Below are 19,102 nucleotides of genomic sequence, written 5' to 3'. Positions count from 1 at the left end.
CACAAAGCAACAATGTGTCAGTCATGTTATATAAGCGGGAACAAGTGGGAGAGGAAATTGAGAAATGTGTTATTGTAATGTGTATGAGTCTGACTGTCTTTGAATGCAGAGGCAGAGTGTGAAACAGTCCCACAGAGCAAAGATATGTGTGTTTGAGAAGAAGGACTCCGACATTTGAACAGTGTATATATAGTATATCTATATATTTTAAGTAAATTATTTGTAAAAAGTCGATAATATCATTCTGAAATATTTTCCTTTGTATAGCTGAGGTGCTCACAGGGAAGACAGGCAAGTATGAAAGAACAACTTTTATAAATGCAAAAAATTATTTATCTACTTTCCATGACATTTGTCTTGTTTTGTGTTACAAACATCTAAAAAATTATTGAATCCTAAAATGAACATTTGCTGACAGGTTACTCACCCTCAAGCCATCTAAGATGTAAATGAGTTTGTTTTCATAAGAATAGGTAAAGAGAAATTATCATTTGCTCACCAGTGGATCCTCTGCAGTGAATGGGTGCCACTGGAATTAGATTCCAAAAAAGCTAATAAAAACATTCCAATAATCCACAAGTAATCCACACGACTCCAGTCCATCAATTGACATCTTGTGAAGTGAAAAATACTTTGTTTTTTAGATATTTGTACTAGAAAACAAGACAAAAATACTGTGTAAGAAAATCATTTTTTGCTGTGAATGTAATGGATTTGTTGCTCCAAATTCATGATTTTATCACCTGTTTGTTTTGCTGCTTATTTGTTTTATCCTTGTCTCTTTTACTTCCTGTAGCAGGGTATATCTGTGCTTTCATCAGTCATTTGAATGCAGTAGGCTAAAACATTTATCCAGTCAAATTTATCCCCTGAAATCTCAGTTCTGCACACACCTGTCTGAAAACATTAGGAATGAAATGTGCTCTATTGTCAAAGCTTTTCTTCATTGCTTGTCCCACGGATGCAGAACGTACATGGCAAAGTCCTGAATGCACAAAGGTATCGGTATGAAAGGCTTCCGAGGAGAGAGAGAGGGGTCTTTGCACCAGCATCTCATCCCATGATGCAGCTCTTCAAATGGAGATCAGTTCTCTGTGGCACAAGTGGATCTGCAAAATTATTGTGTTTTCATTGGTGGACAGGAATACAAATCAAAGAACAAAGCGTGTCTGACCGACCTTCAAACATGCATAAACATATGGTTACTCACAAGTCCCCAAACATATTGACAGAATCAAGATGCATGTTCAGGATTCATCATGAAAGTCTTCAATTTAATGCTCTTTGTTGATTGCCAGCCTCAGAAGGTCAATGTAATGGTTTTATTTTCTGTTCAATTTCAAGGAGGTTTGCAGTGTTTGTAACTTTGGTAACAAAATTTGGAAAATGCTAATAAATATTAGATGAAAATCATCAACTTCAAAACCTAGAAAACTGAGAAATATTGCCTTGGAAATTAACTGAAATAAGTTTACGCTGAAATACTAAAACGATTAAAACGAATAATAAAAGAGCTTAAGAGAAGTATAATTTAAGAGCTTAAGAGAAGTATTTTATATATATATATATATATATATAACAAAAGCACATAAAAAATTTTTTTTTATAAACTATAAAGATAAAAGCCCCTACAAAATATGAATAATACTATAGTGGTATATAAACAATTCCCAGTGGTACCGTTTAGTAATGTAGTATTTTTCCACATTTATTAACCATCACCAGTGAAGGATGCAAATCTATAATGCTTTAAAAACGTCACGAGACACTACAGTGGAAAGTATTTTTGGAAAGTGCCAAACGCAGGTCTATATGACCTTTCCAAATAGCATTTATGACTTCATAAGTGACATGTCATGAAGTCTAGGCAGTCCTAGTAAGGAAGATTGAGATTGAGACCCTTCATCCTGCTGCTATCTGCTGGTGTTGTGACTGACAGCGTCTTGAGCTCTCTACTTGACCTGCATTCAAAATAATTCCCTCAGAAGCACTCGTGTTTTGCCGTCAACACGGTATGCTGAAACATGCCTGCACTGTACATTTCCAGAATTGTGTTTTTATTATCTTATTTTATTCCCTTTACAATTGTTTTACCTCAACAACCCGCTGCCTTTGTTCATCTGTCTGCCTGCCTCTTGTACAGTTTAAAGAAAAGACCACACAGCCATGTTATTTATACAGAAAGTGTGTATTTATTTTCCAATAAAGACATGCAGAAAAAAAGAGAAATCCCTCTTTTGTCTTTCCATTCTTCATCTCCCACCAGTGTCTTGTGTTTTGTGGCAGGTACAAATCTCATTAACTATAATCAGCGAGATAATGTGATATTAATAGACACTCACGTCTCACTAAAATATGAAGTAATTCCCTAGTAGCATGCCTCGAAACCCATTTCACCAAACCGATTCATACACAAACAAACACATGATTAAAGTTATCTGCAAATGGGAGGCATCTTGTGGTTTCTCATTCATTAGGTGTCAAAGCACAGAGAACATGAAAACCTCATTAACCATATAGGCTAGCTCATGGCTGAATAAGGAAAACACAGGATATGAGAGGATAGTTGATTGCAGGCTTCATTTTGCATATAGGTCAAGATTATTTTTGTCTTGCATGTGTTTGTATTAAAAAAAATTGATAGTACGCAAAATGTAGCTACATCATCGTATATCAGTAGCTAAAAGCACTAGATTAGGCTACTGCCATATGAACGAACTAATACTACGGTACTTTGATTTATGTGTGCAATATTGTTGTACAATAGTTTTCACTGGTACTACAAGAATACCGTGCATGGCAAAAAAAATGATATATTTTACGCTACTAACAGCTGCGTAGTTTGAATGGCTGTTTTATGGCGCCATCATGTGGCTATCAGTGGTATCACAACAAACGCTTTATAGTACGTTGATTTGAGACTATAAATAAGCATGTTGCTCTGTGTCCAGCTATATGAGGACGCCCTAAAGAGAAGGACTATTTCACAGTAATTATGTGGACAGTATGAATGGATTTGTACTTTTGTAAACCCCGCCTTCTTCGCCGAGGAGCCAATCAAAATGCTCAATCCAGCGTTATGTTTACTTTGACAACGAAGCCCCGCCTTCAAATCAACGTCTCGCTCTTCTTAGATTTAATGCTGCATAATTAATTAATCCTCCGTCTTTGTTGGCAGCGTGTTAGGCGGTTTTCCTGTAAGAAATGTTAAAGATTTCCACTTTAGAACACAAAAACCTGGCATATTTCGCTTTTATTTGAGTATATTTAAGTGTGAAGTGAAATTAAACTGGTCGCGTGGAGTGAGCTACAGAAATTTTAGCAGAGCTTGAGCAGCACAACGCGAGTTGAAGACAGGGACAACAACAAAAGTAAAAGTAAAAGCAACCTGGACTTTTGCGTTAACTTACATGCATTTGACAAAAAGCAGGTGAGAAGTCCATGTTTGCCTTGTCGCTTGGTGATGTGAAGACGGACTGGAGGTGTTAGTTTGTGTGCTGTTCTCAAGGCAACAGTCTGAAGTTCATGCAGTCACATAAAGAGCGCTGCTTTTGCCCTGGAAGACCGTGATAATGTTCAAGGTAAGCAATGCTAAAACACTACAGTCAGGGGACCTTTGCATGGTAAAGTTCCTCATAACAGATCGCATGTCTCACATATTCATATGTTGCATATTCGCAACTATCCTTGCTCCTGATCAACAGGTTAAACCTCCTTCTGCTCGTTAGTCAAGTTGTACAAGTGTGTTATACCTAACTAAGAAACAATAGATTCCTATTTAACATATAAAACTAATAAATGAATCATACATTTTAAATAATATTTGTATTTCAGAACCATGTATTTAGGCCTACTATATTAAATATTATATAGTATTGTTCTGAAATATAAATATTATTTAAAATGTATGATTCGTTTACTAGTTTTATATGTTGAAATATGAAATATAATAATAAAGTTAATAATAAAGCATGTACAAATGTCTTCGGATATGCTTTATTATTATTTATTCTAGTATGTAATGAAATACAACATATATTATGTGATGTGATATATTGTTTAATTATCAGAATTCATTGCAGCCTTATATTTTATAATTATTATGCATTTGTTGTCAATTTCATATATTACTATAATCTATAAAAATTTGATTCAAATTAATTTTGTTAATCAACTACCTAGCTGTTGTTTATTTTAATGTTTTGCAGTTGTTGTAATCATACATAACATAAATGAAAGAGAGGAAAGCAGAAACATCTTATGAGTATTTTCTATTTTTAATCAAGGACTTGAATCCACATAGGTTTATTTTACACAGGATGTGAGCTAGAATCAGTGATTATAGATCTGAAGTACATTTCTTACTGGAAAAAAAAAAATAGAAAAAAATACAGAACAAAACAAATCATTTTTCTAATGATTATCAAATAGTTCCAAACATGCGATGTCAACCAAGAAGAGATGCTCAAGGTTTGAATACGGCACACTAGAGTTGATCGTGTGGCCTGTCTGATCACAACACAAATATTCGTCTTCAGACCCTGTGGATCTTCTTGACCCTTAAGGAGCTTTATAGCTCACTGTTCATCTTATTAATCCTGTTCAGCTCTGTCTGTGTTTGGGGGCACTGTAATGTAGGCTATTGAGTACAGTAACTGTGAACGATCTCTATATATACAGTAGGATACATGTTGCTTTTGGCTGAGCCTACCACAGGCTCGCTTAATAGATGGCGGAGACTTAGACAAGCGTTTAATTAAGGTTTGCTGCAGAATGCACTGCACTCAGGAGATTAGCAGACTCCCTCGGCGAAAACATTTGTGTTCACGCTGGCAGAGGATGCAGACAGATTGCTACGGTTTGTGTGTCTCTGTGGAATAGTTAGTCGCAACAAACAAAAGTTATATCCACACAAATAGGTCTGCCACACACAGGACGTGACGACATGAGATATCCGTTCTTGTAGTTATTAAGAAGTTACAAGAATGTATGTGCTTTTCAGGGTCACTTGCTCATATCTTAGACCCAAAACACTTGTTTTGATTTTGAAAATGACAAGTATGCACAGCTATGCTCTGGATGTGGCTGCGACACAATTTAAGGCTTGTAAACCAAATTTAGTTCGGCTTAAAATGGATCATTGGTTTTCTTATAAAAGGAGCTTTTGTTATAATTCATATGAAAGTTCTTTCCCAGTTATTCTTCTCTGCCATGAAGTAGTGTTCTGAATGCCGATTGGCTGTTCTTAGAACGATGCTTTGATGCCTGAAGACCGGCAGTGCATGGCAGAGATTGTTGTTGTGTGGTCACCATGGGGACCAAGGGCCCTGTGAAGGTTGTGGGTTGTTTTCTAGATGAAACATCTACTACATACGATTCACCTCCTAGACTATTGTTTACTTATTGTTTAATATGAAATGTAAAAATAAATAAACGCATTGCAAAAAGATAAGTGAAGTTCTCATTTTTGTGTGTGAAAATGTTTATAAATATACCTTAAACGTTTTGAAAGGGTGTGTGTGTACTTGTTTATGCTACATTATAGTAAAACCGGATAGTAAAGCCTGACATTTTTTGACATTGTGTGGGGACTTAAACCTAAAACACATAGACTCATGGGGTCTTGTGTCACTGTGGGGACCTAAGTTGAGTTCCCCATGGGGAAACAAGTTTTATAAATGATACAGAGCAGTTTTTTTACTTTTTTTTTGAGAATGTAAAAATGCAGAAGGTTTCCTGTGAATGGCTAGGTTTATGGAAATAGAATATATGGTATGTACAGTAGGGCTGTGTAGCACCAGCAAAGTCACGATACGCATCATGATACAGGACTGAACTGAATTTTAACTCCGTAGAATTTAGTAAAACAGCTGTTTATGAAACATTGTATACTTCAGGGCCAGTGCTAACTATAAGCAGTTGACGTCTGCAATATCAAGGGCCTCCATAACTATACCACAGTACAATATAGATAATGGCATACGTTTAATGGTTTAAATTTACCTGGTTTAAGCTGGTCTCCGAGCCTGACCAGCTAAGGAAGTGGTCAAAACTCCTCTAAAACCAGCATTCTGACCACCATTGACGACTAACTAAAATCAGTCAACCAGTTTAGCCTGTTCTAGGTTTTTTTTTTTTTAATTCAGCAGGGAAATGCAATAACATTTTATGTGTACTTTAACCAACCTCCATGGACTTTACACTGACTTCATTTAGCCAACTATGATAATACAAAAATCATGGTTTTGGTTAGAGTTTGTCCTCTGTATTCACATTAAGTTTTCCAAGTGACAATTTGTCTATACAACACTTTCATGCAAGAATGTCGCTCTGCAGAAATCGCCAAACTCGTGTCATCAGCACTTGTTCTGGCATCAGTGAGAGTGCATAGGTTTGCCAGATTGCACAAATTAAGACACCAGGAAGAAAGTGTATCCTTGAAGGAGAAAAATTTCGGGGATTAAAGCGCTTCACATCTGGTAACCACAAGTATGAACGCTAATGAAGACTTGTTAGCAATCCAAGATAACGCAAATGCCAAATTAAAAAACTAATTTCAGAATAAATAAGCCAGCCGATATCGTGACTATTATTTTTAGTTATCTATAACATTCATAGGCTTGTTTTTGAGAAGACAAAAACAGTTTGCAGAGTCTGCGGAAAACAGCTGATGCCATTTGAGTCCCCATGTCATAATGTGGTATATTTTGTGTAAAAATGGGCTAATACTCCAAATGTCCAGGTCTCATGTAGAGGAACTTACAAAGCAACTGATGCCAGAACTCAGTTGTGTGAGAAAACCAAATGATAACTTTTTCAATCAAGCAAATTTTCTTTTTATTTAAGGGAAGGGAGGCAGAGAGACAGTCTTTCTGAACTGTTGTAGCAAAAGAAAAAAAAAAAAGAAAAAAAAAAACCTTATGAACAAAGCACTGAATTGAAAAGATCTACTGTAGGTGTTATGCAAAATTCCAATGAAAGTTTCAAAGACCACAACTTCCCTGACCACATCACTGATCAACTCCTTGACCCTGGCCAATGCCCTGACCATAGCCGCTTCCTTGACCCTGGCCAATGCCCTGGCCGTAGCCGCTTCCCTGACCATAGCCGCTTCCTTGACCCTGGCCAATGCCCTGGCCGTAGCCGCTTCCCTGACCATAGCCGCTTCCCTGACCAACTCCTTGACCCTGGCCAACTCCCTGGCCGTAGCCGCTTCCCTGGCCAACTCCTTGACCCTGGCCATCTCCTTGACCCTGACCAATGCCCTGGCCATAACCGCTTCCCTGACCAACTCCTTGACCCTGGCCAATGCCCTGGCCGTAACCGCTTCCCTGGCCAACTCCCTGGCCGTAGCCCCTTCCCTGACCATAGCCGCTTCCCTGACCAACTCCTTGACCCTTGCCAGTGCCCTGGCCGTAGCCGCTTCCCTGACCATAGCCGCTTCCTTGACCCTGGCCAATGCCCTGGCCGTAGCCGCTTCCCTGACCATAGCCGCTTCCCTGACCAACTCCTTGACCCTGGCCAACTCCCTGGCCGTAGCCGCTTCCCTGGCCAACTCCTTGACCCTGACCAACTCCTTGACCCTGACCAATGCCCTGGCCATAACCGCTTCCCTGACCATAGCCGCTTCCCTGACCAACTCCTTGACCCTGGCCAATGCCCTGGCCGTAACCGCTTCCCTGGCCAACTCCCTGGCCGTAGCCCCTTCCCTGACCATAGCCGCTTCCCTGACCAACTCCTTGACCCTTGCCAGTGCCCTGGCCGTAGCCGCTTCCCTGACCATAGCCGCTTCCCTGACCAACTCCTTGACCCTTGCCAGTGCCCTGGCCGTAGCCGCTTCCCTGACCATAGCCGCTTCCCTGACCAACTCCTTGACCCTGGCCGTAACCGCTTCCCTGACCATAGCCGCTTCCCTGGCCAACTCCTTGACCCTGGCCATAGCCGCTTCCCTGACCATAGCCGCTTCCCTGACCAACTCCTTGACCCTGACCAACTCCTTGACCCTGGCCATAACCGCTTCCCTGACCATAGCCACTTCCCTGACCAACTCCTTGACCCTGGCCAATGCCCTGGCCGTAACCGCTTCCCTGGCCAACTCCCTGGCCGTAGCCGTTTCCCTGGCCAACTCCCTGGCCGTAGCCGCTTCCCTGGCCGTAACCGCTTCCCTGGCCGGCACCCGCTCCCCGTCCGCTAACCTGACCGCTTCCCTGACCCTGGCCAGCACCCGCTCCCCGTCCGCTTCCCTGGCCGCTTCCCTGACCCTGGCCGGCACCCGCTCCCTGGCCGCTCCCCTGGCCGGCACCCGCTCCCTGGCCGCTTCCCTGACCGCTTCCCTGACCCTGGCCGGCACCCGCTCCCTGTCCACTTCCCTGGCCGCTTCCCTGACCCTGGCCGGCACCCGCTCCCTGGCCGCTTCCCTGACCCTGGCCGGCACCCGCTCCCTGGCCGCTTCCCTGACCCTGGCCGCTTCCCTGACCGCTTCCCTGACCCTGGCCGCTTCCCTGACTGGCACCCGCTCCCTGGCCGCTTCCCTGGCCGGCACCCGCTCCCTGGCCGCTTCCCTGGCCGGCACCCGCTCCCTGGCCGCTTCCCTGGCCGGCACCCGCTCCCTAGCCGCTTCCCTGACCCTGGCCGCTTCCCTGGCCGGCACCCGCTCCCTAGCCGCTTCCCTGACCCTGGCCGCTTCCCTGGCCGGCACCCGCTCCCTGGCCGCTTCCCTGGCCCTGGCAGGCACCCGCTCCCTGGCCCTGGCCGGCACCCGCTCCCTGGCCGCTTCCCTGGCCCTGGCAGGCACCCGCTCCCTGGCCCTGGCCGGCACCCGCTCCCTGGCCGGCACCCGCTCCCTGGCCGCTTCCCTGGCCGGCACCCGCTCCCTGGCCGCTTCCCTGGCCTGCACCCGCTCCCTGGCCGCTTCCCTGGCCGGCACCCGCTCCCTGGCCGCTTCCCTGGCCGGCACCCGCTCCCTGGCCGCTTCCCTGGCCGGCACCCGCTCCCTGGCCGCTTCCCTGGCCCTGGCCGGCACCCGCTCCCTGGCCGATTTCCTGGCCCTGGCCGGCACCCGCTCCCTGGCCGATTTCCTGGCCCTGGCCGGCACCCGCTCCCTGGCCGATTCCCTGGCCCTGGCCGGCACCCGCTCCCTGGCCGATTCCCTGGCCCTGGCCGGCACCCGCTCCCTGGCCGCTTCCCTGGCCCTGGCCGGCACCAGCTCCCTGGCCGCTTCCCTGGCCGGCACCAGCTCCCTGGCCGCTTCCCTGGCCGGCACCAGCTCCCTGGCCGCTTCCCTGGCCGGCACCAGCTCCCTGGCCGGCACCCGCTCCCTGGCTGGCACCCGCTCCCTGGCCGCTTGGTTGACTGCATGCATGGCCACTGCTGGTTGGGCAACATTTCTGTGTGGCAGGACACTGGCCATCATGGACACAGTTTTTAGCAAACAGTGGAATGTTTTTCGGGTCGGGACATTGACCTGGTTTCACTGCATGGACACAGACAGTCAGCTTTAGTTTAATGCATATAGACTGCATGCCATGTCAATATACAGCAAGAGACTTATACCAACAGAGTGAATTTTAGTCCAAGCAGTACTCGTATTTTGTAAAGCCATTAGGTGGTTAAAACTAACCTAAGAGGAATTCAAACCTACTGTAAGTAACAGGGAAAAAAAAAAAAAAAAAGTAAACATTTTCCCCTCATTAAATCAACGGACACCTAAATATACACACACACACTTGTATTAGTGACTTTTTTTTTTTTTTTGGAGGACCCCCCTAGCATCAATTTTAAACTGAAACTCACTTGAACCAGGCTCACTGGAAACACGATCACATTTAAGTTGAGAACGGTCATGTCCTCCAGAGCATTGTCTATCAGGAGAACATTCTCGATGGGACAGCAAGTCCGTCTGCTTCACCAGATTTGCAAGAGGCCCCAAACCTTAATACAATTACATTTATCCGCTTCAAATCAATCGTTTTAAAACTCTACTACATATTCCTAATCCTACATTCAAAAGACAGAGAGTCACTTATTTCTACGTTTCTTCAGGCTGTGTAATGAAGTCAACAGAGAGTCTCACCTAGAGTAACAGCTGTTAGGTTCAAGTTTCCAAAAGAGACACAATAAAACAGCACCAAACGAGAAATACGTTTGAGCTGTCATCCTCCCAAACTAAGATCTCACAATGGTCTCTGCTGGAAAATGGGCTGAACTGGCGTGTCAGAAGGAACGGATAGCGAAACTAAACCTAAACTAAAACAAATAAATGTGTTGTTATAACATCATGTTCTGTAAATGGGGTTTTAAAGATCCAAGGAGATCAGGTCAACTCCAACCCTGATCAAACTCGCCTGCCTGTAGCTTTCTAGTAATCTGAATGGAAGGCCTTGATTAGCTTGTTCAGGTGTGTTTGATTGGGGTTGGATGAGATGTATGCTGCATTCAAACCATTCACGCTTTTGGTGTCTCTCTTATCTGATGCAAACATTTGAGGTTTTGGAGTCTTCACTAATGAGCTGATGAGTTAAATCAGGTGCATTTGAATAGGGAGATATCTAAAATGTGCAGTGTTGGAGCTTCTCCGGGACCAGAATTGGGAACCATTGGTAGAATGAGTGCTACCTTTAAATTCATTAAAACTGTCATTCATTCATCACAACCTCACAAAGTTCAGTTTTAACCAATGTGTCTACACAGTGAAACTTTTTTCCTGTAAAAAATGTGTAAAAATGTGTTCCTGTAGCTCAATTGGTAGAGCATTGTGCTTATCAAGCCCAAGGTTGGGGGTTCGATTCCCCGGGAACACATGATAGGTAAAAATTGATAGTCTGAATGCACTGTAAGTCGCTTTGGATAAAAGCGTCTGCTAAATTGCATAAATTTAATTTAATTATAATTAAAAAAATTTATTAAGTTATGAGCATGATAGAACTCAGGGCCTGTATTCATAAAGATTCTAAGAATCCTCTCAGAAAACTCTTAATTTAGCTTAAAAACTTTTACGTAGGAATCTTAGCTTAAGAGCGATTCGGAACCGATCTGAGAGCAACTCTGAGTAAGGAAAAGACAAACACTTTCATCTTAGTGAGGAGGCGGGGTTGACCCCGTTACTATGTATGACACAATCTTGTGAAGACTGTGATTGGTTGGTTGTCCAAGAAGGAAAAAAATCAGTGATTTTAAGTATAGGGTCTATTCTAATTCTCACTTTGAATTTACATGCGTAATTTTCCTATTTGACCGTTCTCTCTCTCTCACACACACATTATATGTGTGTATATAAATCCTTTTTTTATTTACCATGCTTTTAATTTCCTATAAGGTATTTCATTGGCTTAGAATGATAAAAATTGTTCCACTCTTTCCAATTACAGTGATTGCTGTCCTATTTAAGTGGCGGTTTGAATGTTGGTTTTAATGTATCAAACATGGAATCAAAACCAAGAAGGGCGAGAAAGCCAAACAGAGGTGCTAACATCTCCGACACAGCGCAGAAATGCCATAGAGCCAGAAATTAAAGTAATCACTACATTACGATATTTGGCAACTGGGAAAATGCAACAATGCAATAGTGATGATTTGGGTCTGTCACAACCTTCTGTAAGCAGAGTGATCACACAAACAATTACAGCACTTTCAGAACATCTTATTGTGTCGCAGTTCATTTCGTTTCCACTGGACATTCCCACCTTGCAGGCTCAAAAAACTGCATTTATGAATATAGCAGGCTTATATGTGCGCACAAGCAGGGGGAATGAACTGTTAATAGTTTGTGCTATACGCTCCCATGTCTGCTTCTTGTCCCTTGCTGTGACACCCGGCCCGAATTTTCCTTTAAGAATGGCCTTGTGTTCATCCACTAACTGGGCTAACAGTAAACACTGTTCCTCTGTCCAGTTTGGCTTTCTCGCCCTTCTTGGTTTTGATTCCATGTTTGATACATTAAAACCAACATTCAAACCGCCACTTAAATAGGACAGCAATCACTGTAATTGGAAAGAGTGGAACAATTTTTATCATTCTAAGCCAATCAAATACCTTATAGGAAATTAAAAGCATGGTAAATAAAAAAAGGATTTATATACACACATATAATTTGTGTGTGTGTGTGAGAGAGAGAACGGTCAAATAGGAAAAATTACGCATGTAAATTCAAAGTGAGAATTAGAATAGACCCTATACTTAAAATCACTGATTTTTTTTCCTTCTTGGACAACCAACCAATCACAGTCTTCACAAGATTGTGTCATACATAGCAACGGGGTCAACCCCGCCTCCTCACTAAGATGAAAGTTTTTGTCTTTTCCTTACTCAGAGTTGCTCTCAGATCGGTCCCGAATCGCTCTTAAGCTAAGAAGTTTTTAAGCTAAAATAAGAGTTTTCTGAGAGGATTCTCAGAATCTTTATGAATACAGGCCCAGGTGTTTTAAGCATATTTATAGTGGAAAGAGAGCGCGTGCACAGGGTTGCCAGGTTGACAAAGATAATAAACACACTTAAGAGATATTTCCTTATTGCGCAATGTGTCGGGGATAACATCTCTTTATATCAGGCAACCCCGGTTTTGTTCCTTTGCGGCCAGATTAAACCTTGTTGTAGCCTATTTATTAAGCTCTATTCATTATTTTTAGAAACCGTGCACTTTTCTACTCAGTTTTAAATGGTGTTCTTGTATTCAAATTAAGCACTGCACGTGCCACAATATCTATACAGGGCCAGCTGTATCGATATTCGTATTGTCTAATCTCTGTGACGATACATCGTCGTATCAATATTTGGAACACAGCCTTAATGTACAGAAGAAAAAACATTATGGCTATGGAGAGTCCCCACAAGGATAGCAAACCAGATGTGTGTATACACACACACACACACACAGACACACACACTACCTTTTAAAAGTTTAAGGTCAGTTTAGATTTTCGCGTGGCTTCATCTTTTTTTTACAATTGAAAATAAACTGTTTCTATTTCAATATCTATTTTAAAATGTAATTTATTCCTGTGTGAAGGCAAAGCATTTTACTGCAGTCTTCATTATTACATGATCCTTCAGAAGTCATTCTTTCTTATATGGTGATTTGGTGGTCAGGAAACATTTCTTCTTATTATCAGTGATGTGCTGTGTAGTAGCTTTGTGGAAACTAAAAGCATTAATTATCAATTAAAATATTTATTTATATAATAAATGTCTTTAGTGTATTTTTATATAGATTGAATGCATCCTTGCTGAATAGACCTTAGTGAATCCAGACTTTGGAACTACAGTATAGTTGTTAATAAAAATAAATTAATTTTATTATTCATTATTTTTATTTTTTTGTCTAATCTTGATGTCAAAACCTTAACGTTTACATGCAACTTGAGGTGGAATAGTGTTTTTATATTTGTACTGACTAAGAATTTAGTACAGCTAAATAAAATAAAACACTCCATCAAGACAAAAATGTATCTGCTGTTTTTAAGTTTATGCTCTGTTGCAAGCAGGTGAAGAACTGCATTATTTATTCAGATATTTTGTTGTTCCACTTGAGAACATTGCATAACCTTTCATCATGCTCAATTAGCACTGAGCTACGGTACATGAATGACAGCATTAATTAGACTATTATAAAGAGTTACGCAGACGCTTGTGGGCTTCTCTTTAGTCACCTCTTCCTTCAGTGTGAATTGATTTATTATCTGTTAATGTTTCTGTAAACAGTTGATAATTATTTTTCTCTGATGTAATTCGTTTTGTGAAATGTCTTCCATTTTATATTTCATGAAAGGTTATTGGTAATGCATAAGGTGATCAATGATAATGATAAAATATGATATTTCTGTCTTTTTCAGGTCATGTTAAATCACCCTGATGACCCTTGAGTGGACATTATGCAGGCTGTTCATAGAACATTCATAAGTGGTCGGCTACTAGAGATGACATCAATATCAATGTTGAGCTGCAGGTGGAATAGGAGCTCAAGGTGGAACAAAAGAGAGCGATGAAGAGACCGGTAATGGAGCGGAGCAGAGGTGGTACCACCGCAGGGGTTCTGGTGTGGACACCAGCCCCAGCGTACTCCTCCCCCTCTAGCCCAGACGGGTCGGACTTCAGCTGGGATGAAGAACCAGATGAGGACTTTCAAAGCCAGATGGATGAGAATGGCATCATTGGTCTGGCAGAGAGTCAAGGGCAGCAGGAGGTGAGGACATCAGAGATGTTTGATTGATATCTGCCCATTTATTGTTCTTTTAGAGCGATCTCACCAGGGCTCTTCTTCAGAAGAATCTCATTACACTTAAAAACAGTTGCCAGATTTCAACTGTATTTAATTAGAAACATTTAATCAATTTATATGCCCTGGTTTTAGGGGGTTAATGGTGCTTTTTTAAACTAGCAACTGTTTAATAACCATCTCATGATTGTGTCAATCAGGAACAAGAGGAGGAGATTGCAGAAGACCTGTTGTGGGATGTGAAGACCCCTGAGCCTGAGCATGGGCCACCACCTGCACTAGAGGAGATAAGCTGTCACCTGAGTGAGCTGCTGGACTCTGAGCCGCTCTCTCAGGCCACTGGAGATGACTGCCGCTCTCCATCTCTGCGTAAGGGCTCACAACTTGCATTTGGTGTAAAGGGATAATTCATCCATAGATACACTACGATTCTTTAAAGGGATAGTTCACCCAAAAATTAAAATTCTGTTATTAATTACTCACCCTCATGTCATTCTAAACCCGTAAGACCTTCTTTCATCTTCGAAACACAACTTAAGATCATTTTAATGCATTCTTAGATAGGGCTGCACGATATATCGTTTCAGCATTGATATCGTGATGTGCACATCCATGATAGTCACATCACAGGTTGTACGATGTTTAGTAGCCCATACTGAACCAATGTTGTATTAAAACTGAACAAAAATAACGACTTCATTCAACAATTCGTCTCCTCCGCATCACCTTATAGTGTCATTTTGGAGAGTATCACATACGTAAACAACCTATGCAACGAATGTATGTGTGTACGTTGTTTACATTCAGATCAAAGCATGTAAAACGGAAACAGCATAACCATGTATGGTGCTGCTGACACAGGACAGCATACTTTGTTTATGTATGTAATACTCTCCAAAATGGAGCTATAGGGTGACGTGGAGGGGAAGAATTGTTGAATACATTTTTTCTTTTTGTTTTCTTTGCACACAAATGTATTGTTGCAGTTGGACCACTGATGTCACATGGATTATTTTAACGATGTCCTTGCTGAAGGCTGGAGTAATGGATGCTGAAAATTCAGCTGTAGCATCACAGAAATACATTACATGTAAAATATAAATAGAAAAGCAATTGCAATACTATTTCACGGTTTTTTTTTTTTGATGTTTTTTTTTATTATCAAATACTGTAAATGCAGGCTGGGTGAGTGTAACGACCCCAACTTTTAAAATGCAGTATAAGTATCATAATATTCCATATGGTCTAAAAAGTTTTCATTCACTTTCTCTCTTTTTTTTTTTAGAGGAAGAACACAAAACAGATGATGACCGAAGTGTTTTGTTGGAAGATTGGACTGACGATGAGGACAGTACAGGGAGCCCAACAATCCACAGTCACAAATTAAACTCTTTCCCACAGAGAGACACGGTGCTAGACATGACTGATGAGGAAACAGAAGAGAAAGAAACATGTCAAGATGTTCAGAGATTCATGGATCAAACATTTCCTGTCACAGAAGACATGGCATCTGTGTTTGAAAGGCTGAAGAGCTTTGATTACAGTGAGATCTCTCAAAATATTCCAATTTCGGGAATCCCAGAGCATTCTGAGCAAAGTGATTCTGAAGAACTTGAGGAAACCAATCTGCAATTTCTGCCAGTCTCACATCGTGTCTCACAAAGCACTTCTAATCCCATCAGTTTTCCCCATTTTTCCTCGAAGGAACTGATGAATAACTGTGGAATTGAAGCTGAGACTTTTCCAGAGGCAGACGTTAGGACAGAGTCATCTCTTAGCACCCCTAAAACATACCACACGGTTAGATCAAAAGCGGAGGAGATTAAACACAAGGTCACACCTCAAACTTCAGCCAGAAGCCCTGTAATAAAAATCAGACTTGGAAAAACACACCAAGATGGTACGAGTGGAGAAAAAGTAGGGCTACACAGTCTTAACCACAATCTGCTGCCTCCAACGCCCTCTCCCAGAAAAACAAACCCAGCTTCCTGTGACGATCAGGTTTCTATTCCAGCGCAGTGCATTTCTAAAGCTAGCTTCTCCCCCTCAGAGCGTTCTCCACCTCCCACACCTCACCGTTCTTCAGCAATAAAGAACCACAGAACCTCCAAAACCTCTCACACTGATCCAGATGACGTCAGGTGAGATGAAAAATAGACACAAATTCATTATTTGATTAATGTGACCTGTGATTTGTTAATGAGTTAATTAATATAATTAACTCATATAGCTAATTAATATACAATATATAAATCTTTCCGTAAAAATTACAAATAATGAAAAATAATATTAAAAATGGTCATAAAAATACATGCACATATGAAATATGTCACTTAAATATTATATATAATTTATATAAAATACAGTAAACCTATATTGTGATAAGTCCATATGGGGCATTTATTCCAATTTAGCATTATTTTTTAACTGATTATTGATGTATCTGTATTCTTAGGAAAGGACAGCTGAGTCACCCTTTACCTGATTTCTCCAAAGTGGAGCCAAGGGTACGTTTCCCGAAAAATAGTGGATACAAACCTCCTAAAAGCCGTCAACCTCCTCATGACAGAACTTCACACCCGGATCTTCCTGTAGTGTTCAAGTCCCCTGCTGAGATTGTGAGAGAGGTCCTTTTGAGCAGCTCTGATGGGTCTCCAGGAAGCCCCTCCATGAGTGGGGCCCCCAGGCGTCTGCACAGCACAGTACCAGAGGAGTTCCGCTGCCCCCAGCAGGCCAGCACACTGATGCAGCAGCTGCAGGTATATAAGGAGGAAATCAGGAGCATGCTGTTTAAAGTGAAATACTACAGTACTATACTATTTACTGCATAGTATAAAGTCTGTAACATTTATTTTTTTGTGTTTTTTATTTCTCTTATGCTCACAAAAAATACAGAAAAACACATTGTGAAATACTATTACAATTTATTTTATAATAACTGTTTTCTGTAAAAAAAAAAAAATTTGGTAATGTCTTTTATTTCTGTGATATAAAAGTTGAATTTTTAGAAGCCATTGCTCCAGTCTTCAGTGTCACATGATTCTTCAGAAATCATTCTAAAATGCTTTGTTTTTACTTGATATGTTTATGGAAAGTGTTATTATTATTTTTTTAGGATTCTTCGAATGGAGAGTTAAAAAGAACAGAATTTATTTGAAATCGAAATCATTTGTAACATGATAAATGACTTTACTGTCAATTTTGATCAATTTAATGCATCTTTGCTGAATAAAAAATAGTATGTTTCTTAAATATTAAATATTAGTTTCTTAATTAAAAATATATATATATTGACACCAAACTAGTGAAAAGGGTGTATGCTGTAAAAGCAAATAAAACCATATGCAGTATGCAGCAATAAACATTTTAAACAGTAATATTATACATATTTTACATATTTTCGAAAGTAGTACGAGATGCTGGTTGATATTTGAGAGGGAAGTTTAAATTTAATTGCATTGTGGGATACAGAATTTTATTTATTTTAATGTAGGGAATGTAACCAACACTGACACTCAAAAAGATGCTGATTTATCCAAGAGCCTAAAAGATGAAGCCATCTGTTAGGTTTCTTTATCTATGTCTTTTATGTTTTCCTCTCTCTTTTTTTCTGACAGGAGGACTATAACAGGCTGCTTACCAAATATGCAGAAGCTGAAAATACTATCGATCGCCTTCGCCTTGAAGCAAAGGTTGGCCTCACAGACTGTGTTTATGGTTTTATGCTTTTTTCCCTTCATTTGAAGGTTGATGTGAATTCAGTGCCATACTCTCCCTCGTATCAGCAGGCCTGTCTCCTTTCTGCGTGTGCTCTGATGTCGGCGAGAGCTATTTTTAGACTCCTCAGGCTGAGTCAACACAATATAAATGCAGAATCTCTTTTGTGACCGCCATAATCACAGCCCTCCGTTTAGCAGCACAGCTCATTTTCAAACTGAGGGCTCTCTGATTGTAATGTTTTTCCTCCAATGAAAGACCTGCAGAAAGGGCTTACCTCAGACGACAAACCATTTTAGAGAAACACTAGCAAACAAACTGAGACAATAAGCAGTGTACATAGAAAAGCATTACTTTTACAAATCATTATATTATTTGCATACTAGTATATGGACACAAATGCTTTTTTACACAGTAAATGCACAAATTGTTGCTATAAAATCAGTATTTCCAAAAAATTATTTTATAATTTCCTGTAAAAGGAATGCAGCACATTATATATGAAAAATAAAACATAGAATTATATATTTAAATTGATTAAATATATCGATTCACAGCCTAATTGGCATTATTATTTATTTTGATGAAATGAGCTCTGTTTATTTGTCTGAGAAGGTCATACATTGCTCCAGTGTAGAAAACAATTAGTAAACACAGAACAGTGTCAAATGATAAAGTGACCTGAAACAAATCTGGCCCTGTGCCATCAACAGGATTAAAAAAAGAATGTGATGTCATATGTACCTTTGCTTTATATAAGAGGTCAGTGTTATATTTTCACTGATTTTACAGAGCAATGTTGGTAATTATTTTTTAATGTAGCTAATTTTAGCTAATAATGCGCATTAAGTTCTTCCCCCATGTGCCCTGGCCATCTGCCTCTGCTTTAACAGACACAACAGCTTGAGATAGACAGGGTTCATTCACTTTAACCCATTATTGACCTAGTTGTGGTTCTTATTTGTGCTTAAAGGGTTAGTTCACCCAAAAATGAAAATTATGTCAGTAATGACTCACCCTCATGTCGTTCCAAACCCGTGAGACCTCCGTTCATCTTCAGAACACAGTTTAAGATATTTTAGATTTAGTCCGAGAGCTCTCAGTCCCTCCATTGAAACTGTGTGTACGGTATACTGTCCATGTCCAGAAAGGTAAGAAAAACATCATCAAAGTAGT

The 19,102-nt window shown here is 40.8% G+C and overlaps 1 protein-coding gene and 1 pseudogene across 2 annotated transcripts in view; one reads left to right on the top strand and one right to left on the bottom strand.

The window, feature by feature from the left end:
- The first annotated feature begins 3,099 nt into the window (after window positions 1–3,099).
- The window catches only part of akna (AT-hook transcription factor), a 28,888-nt gene continuing 12,885 nt past the window's right edge, over window positions 3,100–19,102 (top strand). The window contains exons 1-7 of one of the 2 annotated variants that reach the window (XM_059526099.1): window positions 3,100–3,430; window positions 3,509–3,581; window positions 13,827–14,176; window positions 14,410–14,578; window positions 15,495–16,350; window positions 16,665–16,968; window positions 17,827–17,901. In XM_059526099.1, coding sequence (XP_059382082.1) covers window positions 13,976–14,176; window positions 14,410–14,578; window positions 15,495–16,350; window positions 16,665–16,968; window positions 17,827–17,901 — 1,605 coding nt within the window. In that variant the 5' untranslated portion in view covers window positions 3,100–3,430; window positions 3,509–3,581; window positions 13,827–13,975. Of the gene's footprint in view, window positions 3,582–13,826; window positions 14,177–14,409; window positions 14,579–15,494; window positions 16,351–16,664; window positions 16,969–17,826; window positions 17,902–19,102 lie in introns of both variants that reach the window. The other variant, XM_059526097.1, reaches the window with a different exon arrangement.
- LOC132116674 (fibroin heavy chain-like) lies at window positions 6,903–10,155 on the bottom strand (annotated as a pseudogene).

The sequence above is a fragment of the Carassius carassius genome, chromosome 36 (genome assembly GCF_963082965.1).
Source record: "Carassius carassius chromosome 36, fCarCar2.1, whole genome shotgun sequence".
Classification (NCBI taxonomy): Eukaryota; Metazoa; Chordata; class Actinopteri; order Cypriniformes; family Cyprinidae; genus Carassius; species Carassius carassius.
Note: the sequence above shows the minus strand (reverse complement) of the source record. Positions and strands in the feature narration are given on the sequence as shown.